Raw genomic sequence first — 23744 nt, forward strand, 5'->3', positions numbered from 1 at the left:
TGCATGGAAGAAAATTTCAGCTCATTTTGATTTTATACCTTCCCCCTAAGAATTACCTTGTTACTTAGTTACACATACATGCATATATACAGACCACATACATATGTTGTCTCTCCTGGCTAGACAGCAAGCTGCTTCGGGGCAGGAACTGCCATTACTGACAATCTACAAATAGTGGCTGATTTTTCACCAGGGATGTAGAAGAAACTTGAGCTTCAGGTCCCTGGCAACCCTGAGAATCTATAATTAAAACTAAAACATAAAAAATGGAACAGACATGCAAGTAGATTGATATTTATTGGGCACAGATCATGTCCTAGATCTTTTTATAATTACAAAATAGAAGAACTAATGTGGTCCCGCTTCAAGAATAATCCTTAGCAATTTCACAGCCTTCTTTGCTGAAGATTTTATAGTATATTGACAGAAGTGATTAAATATCATATAACTGCTCATGAAAAGGTATGAAGCATGCACATCACAAGGTGCTCTTGGGCCTCTTTATTTAGCAGGACAAAATAACCAGCCCCAAAAACTCATCAATTCCAATGTGACCCTTAGATATTATCTCAAATAAAGATCAAACCATTCATTTTTTGGCATTTTCTCCTTGAATCCAAATCTGGCAAAGGATTCCAGTAAATAGAAAGAGCTGGGAAAATTACTCCTGTATGGGTTCAAGATTTATCCAGCAAAAGGAAACGGGGCAATTCCTTTTACACCCAGACCAGTTATCTGTTTAAAAGAAGAAAAAAAGAGGATTAGACAAGGAACAAAAGTTTTTGGAATAAAAGAAAAAAAATATCCACCCATATCTTTCAAATAATTTTCGTATTTTCTGAATAATGAAAATTTGTTTTAATCTTCATTCTAACACTATCCTTAAATGTTTTTCCTTATTCTAAAGAAAGATATTATTTACTAAATTAAGCATCTCTAGTAAAATCTGAGGCATAATCAGACTTCATTATTCACATGACATAAATTCAACTACCACCCACTGGTAATTAACTTGGATTTTAAAAGAAAAAAAATGTTATTTGCTCTTCTTCATTTCTTTCTAGGGCATAGTCTTCTCAAGGACCTCATCTGCAATGTCCCAGAAATCTTTCCACCATGGAAACTCACTTCAGCACTGCACCTCCCATAATAGATGGATCCTCCACTTCTTTGGCCCCTCACTCTTACTGACTAGTTTCTCCCAAGACCTTTATTTTAAGGAATAGGTACAAGTCAGCTCTATCTTCTTTCCTCTACAACCTGCATTTCTGCCTCTCCTAGACTTTCTCTACCTTATATCCCCACTTTCCTTTTTTGTTATCTCTCTCATTAGAATGTAAGTTCCTTAGGTAGGGCCTATTTTTATTATTTGTGTTATTTTTATTTGTGTTCCCATTGCTTAGCACAGTACCTAGCATGTAGTAAGTGCTTAATAAATGCTTGCTGACTAAACCTGATGGACTCTCTATTTTCTATTAGTTTCCTCCTCTGCAAAAAAAAAAAGAGGATTGGATTAGATAGATGAATTCTAAGGTTCCTGTCATCTTTAAAATTCCACTTTCTTGAATTCTTGGTGTTGGTGGATATGAATTTACATAAGAACTTGAATAGGTTCTAAAAACATTCACACTCACAGCATCTTCCATAAAGATAATATCAACCATAGAACGTGTCATTCTGCCATATTCAGGACTCAGAGTATTGTTCCTGGTACACAGTAGGAGCTTGTTGTTTTTGCTATTTGTCCTTTCTCAAAGAGAACCATGACATCAGAGAGATGATGCCATGACATGCAAGTAAATTGAATTTAAGTAAGGGGGAGGGTGCTGTGTAAAGTCACCAGCCTTAAGAGCCATTGTATCCATTGGTAAGATATAGATTAGAATGACTGGAAATGAACCTGGATGCAGTGGGAGCAGTAGGAACTTAAAGCTTATTGAATGATGTATGCCCAATACACCCAAAGTGTCTTTCTAACTTGGTAAAGTCTGCTAGAGATTGTGCTTTGCCCCCGTAGCCTTTGAGAATTTGTAGTCACTTTTATATAATACTAATGTCTTTTATTTGTCCTCTAGTGAAAGACAAATTAAGAATTTGAGTAAATTAATGCCACAGATAGAGTGAACCAAAATTCTTAGTGCAGTTTCAAGCCATTATTAAAACTAAAGTTTTTGGGAAACTATGTATTAAGTAAACACAAAAAAGAGTACTAGCTGCTTTGATATTTGGAAAAGGTTTTTTTGTTTTGTTTTTTTTGTTTTGTTTTTTTTTTGTCATGGAATAAAGAAAAACAAAATCAAATCACCTTGAAAATCTTTCCTGTATCAGGTTGTCTTGAAAGTTCATCAGCATCCAGGCCGTCCCTGGCAGAGGTCACATATAATTCAGAATAATCTTTTCCTCCAAAACAGCAGGAAGTTGTTTTTTCAACAGGTAGCTTTACTGTTTGAAGTCTTTTTCCTGGTTAGCAAAAAATTTGTTGTAAATTCTGTTCTACTGATAAGACAACTGTTGGTCACACTTCTTTATAGAGAGATAACCATGACAGGTCATTTCCTAAATTTGGAGTCAGAAGATCTGGAATGGGTCTACATTTCACTCTAGAAATAATGGGTATCCAAAGAAGTTTTTAAAGCAAGGGACTGATATGGTTAGATGTAAGCTTTCATTCTATCAATTTGGAAGCTCTGTAGATAACAAATGGCAGAGAGAAGAAACTAGATATGGAGACACCACTTAGGAGTCTATTGTAATAATATAGGCAAGAGGTAATAAGGGACTAGACTAATGTGGTTAGGGTATGAGAGAAGAGTATATTCATAGGATCCCAAGGAAATGCCAGCTGAAAAGTCTAAAGTCCTTATTTTAAAGGCTATCCTATCTATAATGACGATAATTTTATAATAGATTACTAGTTCAACTGTAAAGTGAACATTCCACTCCATTTTTTTGTGTGTTCTCATTAGACAAATAAACTTACAGTAGACTTACCTGTCTCTGGATCTAACCGGATCACTCTCCCTCCATTGTAACAAGCCACCCAGAGCTTTCCTTCAGTATCAATGCACATTCCATCTGGAATGTGTTCTTCCTTTTCCATCTTGTACACACTTCTGCGGTTAGCTAGGGTAGGAATAGGTATGTCAGTGCTGAGCATCTTACATAGTTTTTCTAAATGGCTTATTACTACAATTTCTCTATATCAATCATGTATTGTCTCCATATAGCATATGGTCCAGACTCTTAAGGAATTTAATTCTATGAGACAAATGGATAGGATAACTCACATGATTTTTTTTTTCAAAACTATTTCTTTGTGGGAGGGAGAGAAAGGGAGATTCAGATATATTTATTTTGATTCTTTTTATTTTATTTATTCAGTGTTTTGTGAAAATTTCTGGAAGAGAAGAAAAATGGTAGTGGAACAAATTATGAAATACTTGTAATTGATTTTCTTACTAATATACTGAGAGCCATTTTTAAGATTGATCTGTATTCAAGTGCCCAGATTCTCATAGTTATATCTATATTGTGCAACCCAGGGGAATATTTCTTGTGGATTTTTAAGTCATAGTATAGATATTTAAATTAACTCTAATCTAGTAATGCATTGAATCTTGCCCACATAAACAACATCACCACGAAATTAATATTGTATACAAACTAATATGAAGCTGTATTTACTGAATAATTCAAATATGTATGTATGTATATAGAAGTACATTATAAAGCTTAAAATTGGTTGGTTTAACTGACCCTGAGAATCGAAACAACAACAACAAAAACAAACCCAAGGGATCTGTAGAAGAACTGCATATTCCTGAACTCAGAACATGGATATAGTCAAATAAAAGTTCAACATGAAAAAAAAAATCAAATATGATATGTGAGAGAAAAGGAGAAAAAATAAGTCAAGAGCCTTATTTTTAGAGCCAGACATCTGTGCTGGTAGATTTTCTATTGCAGTACATCCGAATAAAGAGAATTCTGGTTTCTTTAAGAAACAAAATTCACTTCTAAAAGAGATTCTAGTCGATTCCTTTCTTTTTAAAAATATTGCCTATTAAATTCATCCAAGTAGCAAAAAGGCATCAACACCTGTTTTAAATCACCCAAGAATTTGTTTTATTTAACTGTTATTTAATAAAGGGATTTTCCTTTTTTTCCTTAAAAAAAAAAAAACAAAAAGGAAGGGGAAGAGGAGAGAGATAAGAGGGAGAGAAAATAAACTGTTAATTTTTTTTTAAATCCAAGTAATTTTTGTCCCCATTATTTTAAATGAAATCACAGAATCAGAATATTTTAGCTCAGTTCTCCTACTTATTAAAACTGGCTAGAGTGAATCAATATATGAAAAATCACCATTACAATCTAACTTTAGATACCTTTCCTTTACAGTTATCCTTTCCACAATGCAGGAATAAGGGGTGTGGTTCCCCCATGATCTGGAAAATCTGCATAAAAATTTTTGGCCCTCCCTTCCTACCAGAACTCTGACTTATTATGATATTAAAAGATAAAATATATTGATATTGTATAAGATTATTCATATATTTTATGAATGTTTGAGTTTCTAAACTTTTTCTCTGTTGTTTGCTCATCTTTTCATGTTGTCTGCAAAACTCCCCTCAAATTCCCATTTAGTTTCTTATATTGACCTATGATATATAAAAATGATGATGGGAAACATATCAATGTGGAAAGGATAACTGTCTTCAACTTCATGTGTCTTGTTTAATAGACTTTTGGCGGAACACTGATATAACTAGATCCAATAGAAACACAATGTGGAAAGCTGGTGCCAATAATCGCTAACTTGTATAATACAGACTAATTGTTTTGTAATTATGCCAATCTTTCAAAAGATGCAGAATTTCATCAATGTGGATGCTACCTTTCACTTACACAGAATTCACACCTTTGGATGGTTTTTGTGAATGATTGTTATAGGTAAATAACTAGTGACCTAATACTGAAACTTTGATTAATAAGCCTCTCCAAAATTAGCTAAGCTAGTCCTTGTGATAAATGCACACAATTCATTTCACATTCCACACTCAAAGTCCTTCCTACTTTGGCAGGACTTTCCAGGATGTGTACTTTATTGGAAGAGCCTTTGAAGATCTCTAACTTCTTTTCATACCATGTAGCTATTTGGTCTATGCTATACCCAGATTTCACCATCTATAATTCCATTTTTTAAAAAATTTTAAAAACACAACTATACTTGAATATTACAACAAAAGCAATAGCTAGTAATAAGTGTTTCAAGACTGTATTCTTTCATTCCTTCACTATTGCATACAAAAGCCAGTATTACAATGAAGGTATTCACTGGCCCCCATTTAAATGATTATTAATTAACCTTCCCTCTGTTCAAATCTGTATAATAATGACCCACATCACCAAAAGGTCCCATAACATTCTCAATCTTAGAAAGTTCTTTAGTTACTATCCAATTGAGTTTGATCTTTACACTGGGGAGAAAGGTTGACAGTGACTTTCAGCAGCAAAAAAAAAAAAAAAAAAAAAAAGTAATAGCACAGAGATGACATAATAATGGAAAAAATATCCATACCGATTTTTCCTGTCTGTAAGTCATAATCAAAGGCATCCACAGAGTAAGACAGGCTATCAATGTAATAGAAGATTTTATGATCCAAGGACCAATCCAAGCCATTGGAGATGTCCACATTATCAAAGTACTTCTCTGCAATGCCATTGGGAAAGAGAGCATAGAGGGAACCTTGGTGCCTCTCCAGTACTGCAGGGGCAATCTCCTCACTCATGGTACCTGCAAAGATCACAAGGCTATGAGTAATGACATGATATATTTTGCCACCAAACATCCTAGGCTTACAGATTTAGCACTAAGCCCTCTACTATTACAGATGATGAAACTGAGGTCCAGAGACTCTTAAACTCTGGATCAGCAGAAGGTAAAATAGCCATTGAAAGAATTCACTGATCATCTCCTGAAAGAGACCCCAAAGTGAAAACTCCAAGAAATATTGAAAACTCCAAGAAAAATTTCAGAACTATAGGACCAAGGGAAAAATATTACAAGCAGCCAGAAAGAAACAATTCAAATACTGAAGATACAATAAGGATTACTCAGGATCTAGCAGCTTCCATCTTAAAGAATGGGCCTGGAATCTGATATTCCAAAAGACAAAGGAACTTGGAATGCAGCCAAGAATAAACTATCCCGCTAAACTGACCATTTTCTTTCAGGGAAGAAGATGGACATTCAATGAAACAGGTGAATTTAATTTATTTCTAATGAAAATACCAGAGCTGAAAAAAAAAATTGGATCTCCAAATATAGAACTCAAGAGAAGCATAAAAAGGTAAAAAGAAAAGAACTCTTGAGAACTATAAATCTGTTATGGGTATATACAGAGGGTGCATGTATAATTTGATTTTACTGTTATAATATAAAAAAAATACTAGAGGTGGAAAGGGGATTGTACTGGAAAAAGGGGAAAGTGGAGGAAAAATAAGGGAAATTACAACTTACAAAGAGGAAAAGAAAACCTATTATAATTGAGGGAAAGAAGGAAGGGGATGAACATTGTGTAAATCTTACTCTCATCAGATTTGACTCAAAGAGAAAATATTAGACATATTTGGTTTTACAGAGAAACTTCTCTCACCTTATAAGGAAGTTGCTGGGGAAAAGGAAAGAGAAAATCAAATTGTTAGTCTCAAAAATGAAAAGGGAGAACTTTCCACCAATGAAGAGGAAATTAAGAGCAATAATTAGGAGTTATTTTGCCCAACTTTTTTTTTTTTATCTATAGCTTTTTTATTGACAGAACATGTGCATGGGTAATTTTTACAACATTGTTCCTTGCACTCACTTCTGTTCCAACCTTTCCTTTCCCTCCCTCCACCCCCTCCCCTAGATGGCAGGCAGTCTCATACACTTTAACATTTTAAACATATTAAAGTATATCTTAGATACAATATATGTGTGCAGATCCATACAGTCCTCTTGGTGCACAAGAAAAATTAGATTCAGAAGGTAAAAATAACCTGGGAAGAAAAACAAAAATGCAAGTAGTCCACATTCATTTCCCAGTGTTCCTTCTCTGGGTATAACTGATTCTGTCCATCACTGATCAATTGGAACTGAATTGGATCTTCTCTTTGTCAAAGATATCCACTTCCATCAAAATACATCCTCATACAGTATTGTTATTGAAGTGTATAATGACCTCCTGGTTCTGTTCATTTCACTTAGCATCAGTTCATGTAAGTCTCTCCAAGCCTCTCTGTATTCATCCTGCTGGTCATTTCTCACAGAACAATAATATTCCATAACATTCATATACCACAATTTATTCAGCCATTCTCCAATTTATGGGCATCCATTCAATTTCCAGTTTCTGGCCACTACAAAAAGGGCTGCCACAAACATTTGTGCACATACAGGTCCCTTTCCCTTCTTTAATATCTTTTTGGGATATAAGCCCAATAGTAACACTGCTGGATCAAAGGTATGCACAGTTTGATAACTTTTTGAGCATAGTTCCAAATTGCTCTCCAGAATGTTTGCCCAACTTTTCAAAGGAAAAGGAATGGGGGAGGTTAATAGAAAGGAACAGAGAAATAGTAGGGGAGAGATATAAGAAAGAGGAAGAGGCTATAAAGGGGGAGAGCTCCTTGAGGCAAGTGGAGCTCATGAGCAAAATACTGGGGAGGAGGGAAAGGGGGAAAGGAAAGAAAAAAAGCATAATTTGGGGTAAATAAGATGGCGGGAAATACAGAATTAGTTGTTTTAACTATCAATGTGAATGCGGTGAACTCTTCCATAAAATGGAAGCAGATAGCAGACTGGATTAAAAGCCAGGATCCTACAATATGTTGTTTACAAAAAACACATTTAAAGCAGAGTGACACATAGAGAGTAAAGATAAAAGGCTGGAGCAGAATTTATTATGTTTCAGGAGAAGTAAAAAAAAAAAGGCAGCAAAAACAAAAATAGATCTAATTAAAAGAGATAAGGAAGGAAACGGTATCTTGCTAAAGGATATTATAGATAATGAGTAATATCAATACTAAATATATATACCAAGTGATATAGCACACAAATTCCTAAAGGAACTGCAAGATGAAATAAAAACAAAACTATAATATTGAGGAATCTCAACCTTGCTTTCTCAGAACTAGATAAATTGAATCACAAAATAAATAAGAAAGAAGTTAAGGAGGTAAATGGAATACTAGAAAAGTTAGTATGATAGATCTTGAAAAAAATTGAATGGAGGCACAAAGGAGTATACTTTTTTCTCAGCAGTTCATGGAACCTATACAAAAATTGACCATATATTAGGGCATAAAGACCCCAGAATCAAATGCAGAAAGGCAAAAATAACAAATGCATTTTTTTTTCAGATCACAACGCAATAAAAATTACATTCAATAAAAAGCCAGGGGAAAATAGACCAAAAGACAATTGGAAACTAAATAATCTAAATAATACTAATATAATGTAATCTAAAGAAACTAAATAATCTACAGAATGAATGGATAAAACAATAAATCATAGACACAATCAATAATTTCATCCAAGAGAATGACAATAATGAGACAGCATACCAGAATTTGTGGGATGCAGCCAAAACAGTAATAAGGGGAAATTTTATATCTCTAGATGCGTACTTGCATAAAATAGAGAAAGAGTAGATCAGTGAATTGGACTTGCAACTAAAAAAGCTAGGGGGGAAAAAAAACAAATTAAAACCCACCAATCAAATACCAAACTTGAAATTCTAAAAATAAAAGGAGAGAATAATAAAATTAAAAATAAAAAATTATTGAATTAATAAATAAAACTGAGTTAGTTTTATTTAAAAAAACAACACAATAGTTAATTTGATTAGAAAAAGGAAAGAGAAAAATCAAATTGTTAGTCTCAAAAAAGAAAAGGAAGAACTTTCCAGCAATGAAGAGGAAATTAGAGCAATAATTAGGAGTTATTTTGTCCAACTTTATGCCAATAAATCTGATAATCTAAGTGAAATGGAGATATAACTACAAAAATATAGATTGGCCAGATTAACAGAAAAGGAAATAAATTACTTAAACAGTCCCATTTTAGAAAAAGAAATAGACCAAGCTATTAATCAACTCCCTAAGAAAAAATCTCCAGAGCCAGATGGATTTATATGTGAATTCTACCAAACGTTTAAAGAACAATTAATTCCAACTCTATACAAACTATTTGAAAAAATGGGAAAGAAGGATTCCTGCCAATTTCTTTTATGATACAGACAAGGTACTGATAGCTAAACCAGGTAGGATGAAAACCGAGAAAGAAAATTATAGACCAATTTCCCTAATGAAAATAGATGCAAAAATCTTAAATAAAATATTAGCAAAAAGATTATAGAAAGTCATCCTCAGGATAATACATCATGACCAAATGGGAGTTATACCAAGAATAATTGGTTCAATATTAGGAAAACTATTAACATAATTGACTATATCAATAATCAAATTAACAAAAACCATATGATCAATAGATGCAGAAAAAGCATTTGATAAAATCCAATATCGATTCCTAATATAAAACACTAGAGAGTATGGGAATAAATGAACTTTTCCTTAAAATAATCAGTAGCATCTATCTAAAACCATCAACAAGCATCATATCTAATGGGGATAAACTAGAATCATTCTCAGTAAGATCAGAGGTGAAACAAAGTTGCCTACTATCACATTACTATTCAATATTGTATTAGAAATGTAGCTTTGGCAATAAGAGAAGAAAAAGAGATTAAAGAAATTGGAGTAGGTAATGAGGAAAACAAATGATATGATGGTATACATAGAGAACCCTAGAGAATGAACTAAAAAACTATTTGAAACAATCCACAACTTTAGCAAAGTGCAGGATACAAAATAAATCCACATAAATCCTCAACATTTTTACACATCACCAACAAAATCCAAGAGCAAGAGATACAAAGTGAAATTTCATTTAAAATAACTGTCGATAGTATAAAATATTTGGGAATCTATCTGTTAAGGGAAAGTCAGGAACTATATGAAAACAACTACAAAACACATTCCATACAAATAAAGTCAGATCTAAATAATTGGGAAAATATCAAATGATCTTGGATAGGTCAAGCAAATATAATAAAAATAATAATATAATTATATAAATATGCATGCATATTTAACATATTTCTACCATGTTTAACATACATTGGACTACTTGCCATCTAGAGGAGGGAGGTGGAAGAAGTGGGGGAGGAAACTGGAACACAAGGTTTTGCAAGGCCTAAAGTTGCAGAATTATGTATGCATATGTTTTGAAAAATAAAAAAGCTTTAATTAAAAATAAGAGAGTCTGGATCAGGGTTATACTCAAGTGGAACAGCTAGGATTTGTCATTGCTAGTCAGGGTGGGCCATAGGAAGAGGTATTTGTTCCTTATAGCCACCATCAACCCAAGAGGGATATCAAAGCCAGGAAAATAAAAAAAAATACAGTTCACTACAATAGCTCCACAGGATTTATTGTCAATGAGACAATTTCTTTCTTCTAACAGGTAGCAAGTAGTGACCCAGAATTCTACCACCAGCCACACAGACACACACAGATACAGACATAGACACAGAAACACAAACATACACATTCTATCCTCTAACTAATAAGCCACCCATGCTTTAGTAAACAATTTTTCTGGGATTTCTGTAGCCCAGAAAAATCCATCAACTGGTGATACACCTTCTTGAATTGACCCAGGCTGATTCCCAGTCTATTGCTCTATCTGCCTCAAAGCTTTCTCCTGCTTGTTTCTTCCTACTCGTTTTCTGTCTACTCATAAAACCTTTGAGAACCCAGTTCCTGCCTCAGTGACACAGCTGAGGAATGCTTTCACGAAGAAACTTTGTCATTAAGTTATTTTCTTTCTCTTCAACATGTGTAATCAAGTTTTCCCCTACAAACAGAAAAGCAAATATCAAAAAGTAAAAATGATACCAGCAAAGTATCTCCCAGCTGGATCCACCTTTCCATCATTGAACCGGTTGTTTTTCTTATCTTTATCCACAGAAAAGAGGTCAGATAATGATTGGTCCTCCCAGTTCAAAGCACAGAACCGAGTCCCTACTGTTGCAACATATCCACCGGATTGTCGAATGGCCACAGAGCTGACTGGACTATCTGTAATTGCAAAAACAAACACACATGATCAAAAGGCAGAATAAACAAAATGCCCAACATTAAGTACAGTGGTATAAATGGAAAGAGCATTGGCTCAGAAGATAGAAGACCTGGGTTCAAATTCTACCTCAGGTACTCATTTCCTATATGGTCCTGGCCAAATTATTTAGTTATCCTGGGCCTCAGGTTTCACATCCAAAATAAGATGGTTAAATTAGTACACTTCTAAGAGGCCTTATGGCTTTTGAACTATAGTGCTATGTTCTTGTTTCATCCCTACTGCAAAGAATTTTGTAGGTTCATAGATCTATTACTGGAAGGAATTTCAGAGAACATCTCTTTTATAGGATCATGGATTTCAACCTTGATCTTGTGGCCATCTAATCTCACCTCTTCATTTTATATATGTAAGTAAACTGAGGTCCAGAAGAGTTAAATGACTTGCTTTAAGTCAGACAGGTAATGAGTAGTAGAGCAGAATATGATTCCAAATAATATGATGCCTTTTAATGGTATCTATTTAATCAACACATTATCAATAAATAAATAAGTTAATAACAATAAAGCAATTATATGACACTTTTAAGGTTCACAAAGCTCTTTACTTACAGTGTCTCATTTAAGACATGATAATTCTATGAAGAGGAACTATTATTATTCTTTGTTAAGAAGTTTTTTTTTTTCAATCATGTCTGACTGTTTGTGACCACATTCAAGGTTTTCTTGTCAGAAATACTAGAGTGATTTGTCATTTATTTCTCCAGCTCATTTTTACAGATAAGGAAGTGAGGCAAATGAGATTAAGTGACTTGTTCATGGTTACACAGCTATTAAGTATCTGAGACTGAACTTGAACTCAAAGATGAATCTTCTTGATTCCAAGCTCAATGCCACCTAGCTGCCTTTATTTTCACTTTATTGATGTAGAAATCGAAGTTTTATTCATTTTAAATGACTTGCCCAATGTTTATGGACAGCTAGGTAGTGCAGGGGATGGAGCCTAGGCTTAGAATCAGGAAAACTCTTCTTCCTGGGTTCAACACTAGCTGTGTGACTGGGCAAGTCTCTTAAATCTATTTATCTCTATTTCTCATCTTTAAAAATTAACTGGAGAAGGAAATGGCATCATGAAGAATCAGACAAAACAGAAACAAATAACAACAATCTGGGTGTGGATATCTGAAGTGAGACAGGAACTTCAATCTTCCTGACTCCAGTATTCATACCATATCAATGACAGCATCTCTGATCATATAAGAATATCCTTAGATGAACACATTTTCTTCTTATGACTTTATACTAATCTCTATATCATGACATTTTCTCTTGGTCTACTGATTGCTACATATCAGTCTGACTGTACACATTGAGAAATGCCATTTCCTAATGCAAAAATGACTGACAACATTGCTCAAGTTTGCTTACACTTGGTTAAAGATTATTTTAAAATAAAGATCCAATTATCTTATGGGGAATCCATAGTAAACACAAAGTTAACTTTGTCATGGTCTTAACAACATGGATACCAAAGGCTAAACCTGGCTTGGGACAAAACAAATTAAATAAAGGACATACCTGACTTCTATCACATTCTGTCTTGAATCTTTTATTCATAGATGAATGTGTCTAATCTTTCCAATGAGAAGCTATTTAAGAGCAAATATGATGTTATTTCTTCTTTGTACTACTGATAAATCAAAAGGAATATCTTACCCTATCCTCCACCTCAAAAAAAAGTTTACAACTTAAAGTAACCTTACTCTTACCCTTGTAGTTATGAAATTTTATCCCAATTCAAAAGGAGCAAGAATATTAGCTGGAGTAAGGACAAAGATGCCATTGAAGGGATGGCACTATGAGGGAGAGAAAGAGAGTATCTCATAATGGGCTTAGTCCTGAAAAGAACTTAGAAGGTTTTTTTTCTCATTTTTTTCTCTTTTTGATCTGACTTTTCTTGTGCAACATGATAATGTGGAAATATGTTTAGAAGAATTGTCCATGTTCAACTTATTTGGTTTATTTGCTGTCTAAGGAAGAGGGTTGGAGAGAGAGAAGGAAGACAAATTTGGAACACAAAATTTTTCAAGGGTGAATGTTGAAAAACATCTTTACATGTATTTTGAAAATTAAAAGCTACTATTAAAAAAAATTAAGTGATTAAAAAGAGAATTTAGCAAAGATCTTCATCATAAGCAGATCTTTTACAGGGGAAATATAGCCTTGCAGTTTTTTCAAGAAAACCAGGGAAGCAAAGGCAGGAACTCAGAGGGAGTGATCAAGTAAGAGAAATGCCAGGAAGCTCAGAGAGGGAAATCAAGAGAGGAGACAGCTGGAAAACTTGGTCCCAGACAGGTCCCAAATCTGTCTAAAGATTTGCTGATCAATATTTCAAAGGTTGTTTAAAGATAAACAGAGGCTTGAGGAATAGACAATAAATAATAATAATAAAGAGTTCTATCCTTATAATCACTCTAAACAAACAGGATAGTCTGGGCCTTGGTTATGCCTGATAATAGCCAGATGGGCTTCTTCCTGATGGGGATAGTCAGTCCACATCATTTATACATGTACACATCTATATATATATACATACACGCACATATTTTTTTCCTTTCTTTTTTCTATTAAAGCTTTTTATTTACAACACATATGCATGGGAAATTTTTCAACACTGACTCTTGCAAAACTTTCTATTCCAAATTTTTCTCTCTTTCCCCCTACCCCTTCTCCAAGATGGCAGGTAGTCTAATACATGTTAAATATGTTAAGATACATGTTAAATCCAACACACACACATATATGTGTATATATATGCACACACACATAGAGGAACCTTTATATGCACATATGTAATATATATACATATATATATATATATCTATTGGGAGGGAATTGGTTGGGGAAATTTGAGAAAAATTATTCATTTAATGGAATCTATCACAAAGACACCACAAACATAGTGTTTTCTTTTCATGGACATATTTAGCCCATTTATGCACATGTCCAACTTTGCTATTTGCTTCTCTGCTAGAGAACAGGGGTATGTGGAGGGGGCCTCCCTTTTCTCTTCATGTTCCAAGACAATCTGACAAGAGAAATATCACTTAAAATATCTAATTGGATGAAATTTGAAAATTAAATTACTAAATAGTGATGATCCTCAAATATATAAGGCATCCCCAAATTTTAACTATTATCTGCATTTTATTGATGAGGAAGTTAAGGCACCTGTCTCTGGTCCCAAATCATGTGACAGTCCAAGATGACTTCAGAGACTCTTCAAAATCCACAACTCTTTTCACTGTCCTGTGAGGTCTTTAAAAAAGCTGGTGGGAGTTCTAACATCCAGCAGGGTAAATAGTTTGCTTTCTGTTGTGTAATTTCAGAACCTAGAACCTTATCTCAAAACCTCTCCCACTGGTCAGTTAATAGATGAAACTTTTTCCATCTCCGGTTAAAAGGCAAATATCCCTTGAGGCCTTGTGTTTTGTGTGCTTAATCTATACTTCAGTTTTTCCTGGGAGCAGGTTTCCTAGCTAGAGGCCAGAAAAAGATATGGAAGTGACTGATGGACGCAAGAATCTGAGCTTCTATTTCCCATATTTGACATTTACTAATTACGTGATAACGTACTCTGCGTCTTTGTCTCCAACTGGGACATGAGGACAATCCACCTGTAGTATTTGCTTTCTAGGATTGTTGTGAGAATAAAGTGAGATAGTATTTGTAAAATTCTTTGAACACCTCAAGACCCTAGGTAAATGCTAGTTATTGTTATTGTTATTATTTCTATTTGCTAGTGAGGAAAGGATCCTCAAAGAAGTATCTGACAGGCTTCACTAAAATTTTTGCCCAAGGCTAGCAACTGCTTTAGAATGAATTAATAAAATAATTCTTCTGTTCCAGAAAATGTTTTATGTTTTAGTTTTATTTCATGTAGACAGGCATACCAATATATGTGTGTGGAAGCAAAGGCCCTTTTCCTGCTTTTAGAAAAATTAAGAAAGCATTTTTAAATGATCTGATTCTGAAGTTTTGGAAATAATCTTAAATCTTTATTAGTCTTTATAAAACAATGTCTTGCTCCTCTTCTCTTCCTTGAAGTAATTAAGATTGTCAGACAAGGTCAAAGGGCCTTAAATTGATCTCCTGAAAGAGAGACCTAAGAGCTCTAGATCTCTTTCCTTCCCCAGAAAGGATTAAGATATTGATTAGAGGGAAGAAGTCTCTCTAATTACTTCAGGTCATCAGTGACCAGACCAGAGAGAACTCTTGTATCATGTGATCAATGAGATTTGATTTGAAGGACAGGATTTTCCAAGGTCATTCCTGAAACATGTGACATTGTTTCCTCAGATAAAGTAAAATATTCACTTTGAACTGTGCAACTATGTTTTATCATGTTATGAAATTTGCCTTATTTAATATTCCCATGTTACTTCAAAATATCTTGTTAGAGAGATGTCTGAGGACATGAGAAAACTTTTTTGTCTGGGCATTTCTCTGAAGCAGACAAGGCTTGAATATAGATTACTGAGAAATTAATAAAAAGAATTCCTACTAGGCTTGTACCTAAATGCAAAATATAGCATTAATGTTGTTTTCTTCACTATATTTTTAAACACACATACACATATATATATGTTGATTCACTTCATAACTTGCCAGTCTGTCTCCACCTGCCCCTCAATATTAAAAGGAAAATGGAAAATTTAGCATATTATGGGGTACAATTTTGAATTTAAAATTTTAAGTGAAAATGAGCTGTCCCAAAAGTCATAGTTCAGTTTTATGCTTTAATGTCCCTTTCTTCCCTGCTCCTTTGTAGAAGTGGGGCACTGTGGGCATCGAATATTACAAATACCATCAGGTAGACTCCATTTGTTGGTCTGTCTTGCTGAACAGCCTTTTTAGGTCTCTTAAAAATTTCTTTGTTACAAGGGATGATTCATTTGGGAAGGAAGTATAAGAGAAATATTCAGAAATGATGAATAAACAGAAAATAAAACAATTTTTTAAAATGAAAAAATATTACACAAACTTTTAAAAATGACAAGTAGCTAAATGGTGTGGTAGAAAATATCCTGGACCTAAATTCAGGAAGACCCGAGTTCAACACCAGCAGAACTTTATTATCTGCGTGATCCTGGACATGTTACTTTCCCTTTAATTTCCTCAACTATAAAATTAATGAAAATTTTAGCATTTCTCTCCAAGGTTTATCTTCCAGATTATGAGGGGGGGGAAATGAGATAATAATTATAATGCACTTAGCAGAATGCCAAACACATAGTAGGTCCTACATAAACACAAGCTGTGATTGCTCTGATTTTGGGGGGAAAATTGTCAGTAGGCTTCATGTGCCAAATGATTTTCAATTATTTTTTTCTGACTGAAATTCAATTCTCAGAGGACAAATCCTTCTTCTGAGAAAGAGCCATTCTCATTCATTCCTCTCAGAGATTTTAGTACTTCTTTAAGGACTTGTTACTGCATCATGATCTAGTGAAAAGAGCACTGGATGTTATTAGAGTAGGAGTTCCAGCTCTCCCCCTTAACGACCTTTGTGACCACAGAAAGATGACTTGGTCTCTTGGAAGAACTAGTAGTTTCCTCAAATGTAAAATAATCATGTCCAACTCTTAGTGACCCCATTTGGAATTTGTTTGACAAGGATGCCAGAGTAGTTGGCAATTTTCTTCTACCAAATCATTATACAAATGAGGAAACTGAGGCAAACAGGATTAAATGATTGCTATATAGAAAATAATAGCAGGTTATGATAGCAAATGCTATAATCCTATTTTTCAAAATTTTTATTTTATGTGCAACTAGGTGGCAAAGTAATAGAGCCTTAGATCCAAGAGGACCTGAGTTCAAATCTATCCCAGGCAAGTCACTTAACCTAGTTTGCCTCAGTTTACTGATTTGTAAAATGATCTGGCAGAATAAAATTGCAAATGACTCTTATTATCTTTGCCAAGAAAAGCCCAAATGGGATCACTGAGAGTCAGACACAACTCAACAATAATAGTACTTGCATTATAGAGTTGTTCCTAGTAAAATGCTCTGTAAACCTTATAACACTATGCAAACATGTTTGATATTTTCATTAATGATTGTTGTTATTGTTTGTCCTTCATTCTCAAAGAGGAACATGACATTAGGGAGGTGATGCCATTGCACGTAAGTGAATTGGATTTAAGTAAGAGAAGGCTGTGCTAGGCCACCTGTCTCACTTTCCCCTCCAGAATCATCTGGGATCAGTGACCAGATATAGATCAGGACAACTAGAGATGGCCTGGATCCAATGGGAGACTTGATCTTTTTAAACTAGGGTCTTCAACAGATCTCAGTTTGACTGAGGTCATACGCATTCAGTGATTGAGACTAGGTAGCAATTGAAGCAAAGAATCTCTACTTTCAATAGTTCAAAAAAAATCTAAAATACATAAATAAATAATGTAAATAGCAATCAATTCTACTTTGGCAGGAAACCTTGAGGGTCTTTCCCTATATATATATATATAATTTTTTTCCCCCTTAGGCAATTGGGGTTAAGTAACTTGTCCAAGATCACACAATTAGGATGTGTTAAATATCTGAGGGCAGATTTGAACTCAGGTGCTCCTGACTCTAGGACTATCCACTGCACCACTTAGCTGCTCCCATGGTTTGTACTTTTCAAATAAACTGAAGTTATATGTCCAGGGTCAAACAACTTTTAAATTCAAGAAGATGAATCTTTTTGATTCCAGGCTCCACATTATTCACTACATCACCCAGCTGCCCAATTTCTAGATAAGGAAACTGAGGTAGACAACAATTTGGTTAGGATAAGAATCTGAAATAGGATTTGAACTACGGTTTTCCTGATACCAGGTGCAGAGATCAATACATTACTATACATAAACCTACTACATAGACTAGGGAGTTCAGCTTCTGGATATAAAGTAGCTTCAAAAGTAGAAACTTTGAATCTCTTCTTCTGAGAGCAAGGGAAACAGTTGTTTCTATTCCACTTTAAAAGATCAAAATAGTGATACCCAACACAAGCAGCAGATTAATTTTTAACTGTCAATTTTAAAAAATTAGATCGAAGTTTGTTAAGAAAAAAAGTCCAGAGATATAGCTTTGTTTTCAGACCATTTCTTTAGAAGAAAAGATTAGTGGTTATAACAGGTACTTTCTTAAATAAAAAATCTCCTCACCTACAATAACTTCCTGCACTTGCTTGGTGAGTGAGTTCCATCGGCAAATCTTCTTAGATGGAATATCCACATATAGGAGACTATTGGATTTTTCCTCCCACACTGGAGATTCTCCACACCTGTTGGTGTCCTGAACAACGGTCTCAATCTTAATAGAGGACATGATCAGAACAGAGACCTAAAACCAGCAAACACAGATCAAAGGCAACATGAATACCCAGGATTTCAAACACCTGGCATAAAAATAACAGCTAAATTCAAAATAATTTTAATCAGTTCAAACCACAGGCTGGCAGAGACAGTGTGGGAGGCACTTTGCAAAAAAAAGAAGACCATGCATGGCAGACTCAGGAAGACCTCAATTCAAGTGTGAAAACAAGGAACAGCCAATAAAGAGAGTCTCAATACTCTTCCTCCTCCACCCCAGACTAGAGCAGCAAACATTTCAACTTACCAAGGATTTTTAAATGACTTAAAAACAATTGAAAGCAAAGATACAACTTTCAAAAGTTGTGCTCAGGAACTCAGGAAGTTAGGTTCTTGAAGGCTGCAACTGACTGAGAGCTTCCCTTTTATACTCTGTATCCGACACTGAAATGTCTCTTCTCCTATTACCTCTGCTTAAAGCAAACTGTCCTCTAATTGGCTCTTTCCTATTTCCCTATCCAAAGACTATCTTTCCAATGTTATCTTTAAAGTAGTTATTTATCTTTCTAAAGCTGTCAGAGGATGGTTCAGCTAAATTCTTCCAAATCTAGCCTTTTGGTTTTCCCCTTCTCCAGAATCTGATACCTCTCTTCTAAAGAGATTTCTTTCTCAATTTTTGAGTATAATTTAGGATTATAAATACTAAACAAAACAGCTAGGTGGTACAATGGATAGAACACAAAGTCAGGAAGACCTTAGTTCAAATTCAGCCTCAAATGCTTCCTAGCTATATGACCCTGGGTAAGTCACTTAATCCTGTTTGCCTCATTTTCCTCATATGTAAAATGAACTGGAGAAGGAAATGGTAAACTACTCCAGTAGATTTTCTAAAAAATCCTGAAAGGGGTCACAAAGAGTCAGACATGGACAGGGACAAAAAATAAGTATTAATTGCTTTTGACATCATAGAATCATAGATCTTGCCTAAAAGAGAATTTAGAAGTCCTTTAGTCTAACACCTTCAGTTTACAGATGAAGAAACTGAGGCCCAGACAAATTAGGTGACTAGGCCAAGGTCAGTCAAAAGTCAACAAAAATTATTTATTAATTGATTATAGGGTATGCACTAAGGGCTGCCCTCAAAGAGTTTACATTCTTTAGTTAAGATTTCAAATAGCTTTTTATTTTTCCAAATACATACAAAGATAGTTTTAAACATTCATCTTTGAAAACTCTTGTGTTCCAAATTTTTCTCCCTCCCTTCCCCTTTCCTCCTCCCCTAGACATTCTTCTAAGTGCAATTCTTTTAAACATATTTCTACATTTGACATGCTGCCCAAGAAAAATCATATCAAAAGGGGAGGAGGGAATATGTGAAAGAAAAAACAAGTCAGCAACAACAGAGGTGAAAATACTATGCTTTGACCCACATTCACAGTCTCCATAATCCTCTCTCTGAATGCAGATGGCTTTTTCCTTCACAAGTTTATCGGAATTGCCTTTGAATTATTTCCATGTTGAAAAGAGCGAAGTCCATTATTGATTATTATAAAATCTTGTTGCTGTGTATAGTGTTCAAAGAGTTTACATTCCAATGGGAGAAACATATCAACAACTAGGTAAAAAGAAGATTGTAGCTGATCAAAGTTTATTCGAAAGGAAGGCTTACAACCTAAAGTGAGACTTAAGATAAGTTGAAGAAAACCAGGGAAACTAAAAAGGCAAACTTGAAAGGGCAGAGCATTTCAGGCATAGCTATGGAGAAGGAAGATGGAGTGTCATGTACAAGGAACAGCATGTAGCCAGTGTAAGCTGATCTGTAAAGTGTTAGAGGTGAGTAAAAAATCCAAAAAAGTGCAAAAGTGGGAAGAGTCTAGATTATGAAGTTCTCTGAAAGCCAAACAGAGTTTATATATGATTTTAAAAAGTAACTGGAAACCACTGGAGCTCATTGCAGGGAGATGGGGGAAAGGGAAAACATGGTCAGACTGCCATTTAAAAAAAAATCATTTTGGCAGCTGGGGAGGATAGCTTGGAGTGGAGAGACACAAGGGGAAGACTAATGAGAAAGCTGTTGCAACTGTACAAGCAAAAAGGGATGGAGACCAGAACTGAGGATAATTCATCATGATCATTATCATCATAGGTAGCAGTTATGTATTGCTTACTATATGCCAGGCATTGTGATGTTTTACAAATATTATCTCATTTCATCCTTACACTTACCCTAGAAAGTAGTTATTTTTATACTGATATATAGAGTTAGAAAGGCACATAGGGATTAAGTGACTTGCCTAAAATCACCTAACTAATTAATGTTGAGGCTACATTTGAACTCAGGTTTCTTGACTTCAGGACTCAACCTCCATTCACTTTGGTAACCTAGTTATTAAACTAGTGAAGTGAATACAGTGTGGGAGTCTGGAGTCAGGAAGACTCACTTTCCCTAGTCTCTCACACTTTCTAGCTATGTCCCCCTGAGCAAATCACTTCACCCTGTTTACCTTAGTTTCCTAATCTGTAAAATGAGCTAAAAAAATGGCAATCCACTCCAGTATCTCTGCCAAGCAAACCCCAGCAGGGTCAGACAAGATTAAAATGATTGAACTGCTCTTAAACTGCTCTTAAGCTAGTGGTGACCCTTGAGTAGAGGGAAGGGGACATAAAGTATAAAAAATTCTTGATGAGAAAGTTAAAAAAAATGACAAGAATACGTAGGAAGAGTAAATGTGGAAAGACAAAGACGTTTGAGATTATGAGCTCCAGGGATTGGGAAGATGGTGGTGACCTGAATAGTAACAGTGATATCAGAAAGATGGAAGAGAGGAAAGATGATGAGTTGGTTTGGACATGTGGATTTTGAGATGTCTATGAAACAACTCTTGTTCTAATTGATGGGCACTTGTAACTGCTCACCCAGGTAGCAAGCCTCAGAGGCAAAATTTGAAATGAGATCTGACTATAAATCCAGTCCCTGACAAGTGTTTGACAAGATTAACCTTTAGGCATATTAATTCTAAAATGGCTTTGCAAATATCTCTTTCTAATAACTCTCAGGAACATAAACTTAAGCTCTACGTTTCCCTCTCCCCCTCCCCCCGCCCCCAGACACAAGGAACAGCTTTTGCAATTTTAATACTTTAGCCTTCAAGAACAAGCTGTTAGGGAAACTGGCAGTAATTGTATGTTTCAGATTGGTTGCACAACTGGGTCAAGAGATTCATTCTAAAGATCACCCCTCTTTCAGGGACAATCTCCAGAAACGAAGCACTTGATACGAGGGGAAGTCTGAAGTTGCAGGCAGAAATGAGACAGAGAAGCCAGATTATAGAAGCTTAACGAAAAAATTTAAGGGATGTACCTGCCTGCGTAAAGACCCTTGGGAATTTCCCTTCAATGCTGATCCAATCTATGCCTGTAGCTCAGTTTCTGGTTTCACCACAAGCAGGAGGAGTTACCGTGGGCCAGCCCTTCCGAGAGGGTGCCGGCAGACAGCACGTGAACAAAAATCTGGGTTCGGCTTTGGGGGTGAAGCTGGAGGAGTCAGATTCAGAAGCCGGCTAGCTGGGTGGGGTGATGGGGGGGAAAGAGGGAGAGAGAGAAGACCGAGTCGTAGAATTCACCGAAGGCGTTCTAACCAATTCCAATAGTCTCGGGAGTCTTCAGCTACTGGCCTAGCTATTATAAAAGCAGGGATCTGACTGGCACCAGCCAGCAGCTGCTCTCCCTGGCAATGCATAGGCATAGGCCGGGTTGTCGTGAAAGCACTGGAGAAAGGATTTGATACACATTTAAAGGGCAATGCACCTTCCTCCTGCCAGAAACCAACTTCCCTGGGTCTTAGTTCTAGTGTAGGCTGTTTTTGTGGGGGCGGGGAAGGAAATCCTTTCTTTTTGGGGGATGAAGATCTGTAGGGGTGGTAATAACCGGAGAAACTTAGGCGAATATAAAAATTACAAGGGATCTGAAGGTTATTCTTGCTCAAATCAAAAGCATTTGTGGGCGGGGCGGGGAGAGAGAAGGGAAAAGTTAATATACACAATTCCTTTGTAAGTCGGATTTCAAGAGTTAAGACATGGGGACTGTGATTTTTTTTTTTTTTTTTTTTTTGGTTTAGTTTTAATTAGCTTGCTTTGTAATTTTGGTTCATTTTCTACAATGCTGAAATTTAAAATGTTAAAAAATTACAAAAGATATTAAATGGAAAAGATAGAAAATATTCTTGAAAACAAAATAGGAAATAGGACGCAGCATAAATTAGTCACAAGACCTGCTACTTTTTGGAGTGAAGTATACTGATAGAGATTAAAATCAAGACAAGCAAATCCTGTAAATATTTTATTTATCATTGAAGAAAAACTCAACAGCCAATGTTGGCTTTAATAAGAACAAAGAGTTAACAATTGTGAATTTATTTGTTTGTTTGTTTATTTATTAGAGCTTTTTATTAACAAAATACATGCGTGGGTGATTTTTCCACATTGACCCTTGCAAAACCTTCTGTTCCAACTTTCCCTCTCCTTCTACCCACCCTCTCCTCTAGATGGTGACCTTATTTTAAAAAATATTTTAATTACTATTTCAATATAAAGTGGTTTCTGAAGTGGTTTATGCATTTTAAAAATTCTGAGGCTTTACCACTCCATCACACACAAAAAAGTTAAGAACCTTAAGGTTTACCAATTCATCCAAGCAGGTGGTGCAAATATAATAGGCCCTACTTTACAGAAGAGGAAACTGAGACTTCCAAAGCCTGATTAGCCCAGTCGCACAACTGCTATGGTTTTGCCTATAAAAACCATTCCCATGGGACATTTGTGAAAGGGAATGTGGTTGTTTTTGTTTTGTGTTGCATTTTGAATGTTCTGCAAGAACAGAGAATTGAGGAAAAAAATCTTCAAAGAATTCAGTACAGATATTAGGGCCAAGCAGGAAGGATCTGCTCACATTAGATATGTGCTCTAGGAAACAAGTCAAAGCATTTGATCTGTTTTTACATTTAAAACCCAAAACTAAATTATCTGTGATTTCCTTCTAAGAGTCAGGAAGTGTGGTAATTCTTTAAATTTTGGAACTTGTCCCAAGAAATTATTTTACAGCTCTAGAAAAAAATAATAACAAAGTTCATCTGGAAGAACAAAAGGTCAAGAATTTCAAGGGAATTAATGAAAAAAAAAAATGCAAATAAAGGTGTCTTGGCCGTGC

The 23744-nt window shown here is 35.1% G+C and overlaps 1 protein-coding gene and 1 long non-coding RNA gene across 3 annotated transcripts in view; one reads left to right on the forward strand and one right to left on the reverse strand.

Annotated features, from left to right (window-relative positions):
• Positions 1–278: 278 nt before the first annotated feature.
• LOC127553703 (regucalcin-like) lies at positions 279–22917 on the reverse strand. The gene is made up of 7 exons (XM_051984620.1): positions 21901–22917; positions 18393–18570; positions 10999–11181; positions 5579–5794; positions 2992–3123; positions 2306–2460; positions 279–735 (listed from the first exon to the last, which is right to left on the reverse strand). Exons 2-7 carry the CDS (start codon positions 18553–18555, stop codon positions 685–687), a joined length of 900 nt encoding a protein of 299 aa, XP_051840580.1. The 5' UTR covers positions 18556–18570; positions 21901–22917; the 3' UTR covers positions 279–684.
• Positions 20128–23744, forward strand: part of LOC127553707 (uncharacterized) — a 55899-nt gene continuing 52282 nt past the window's right edge. For both annotated transcript variants that reach the window (XR_007951809.1, XR_007951810.1), the window contains exon 1: positions 20128–20372. This is a non-coding gene — a long non-coding RNA (uncharacterized LOC127553707). The remainder of the gene's footprint in view (positions 20373–23744) is intronic.

This window comes from Antechinus flavipes, chromosome 3 (genome assembly GCF_016432865.1).
Source record: "Antechinus flavipes isolate AdamAnt ecotype Samford, QLD, Australia chromosome 3, AdamAnt_v2, whole genome shotgun sequence".
Taxonomy (NCBI): domain Eukaryota; kingdom Metazoa; phylum Chordata; class Mammalia; order Dasyuromorphia; family Dasyuridae; genus Antechinus; species Antechinus flavipes.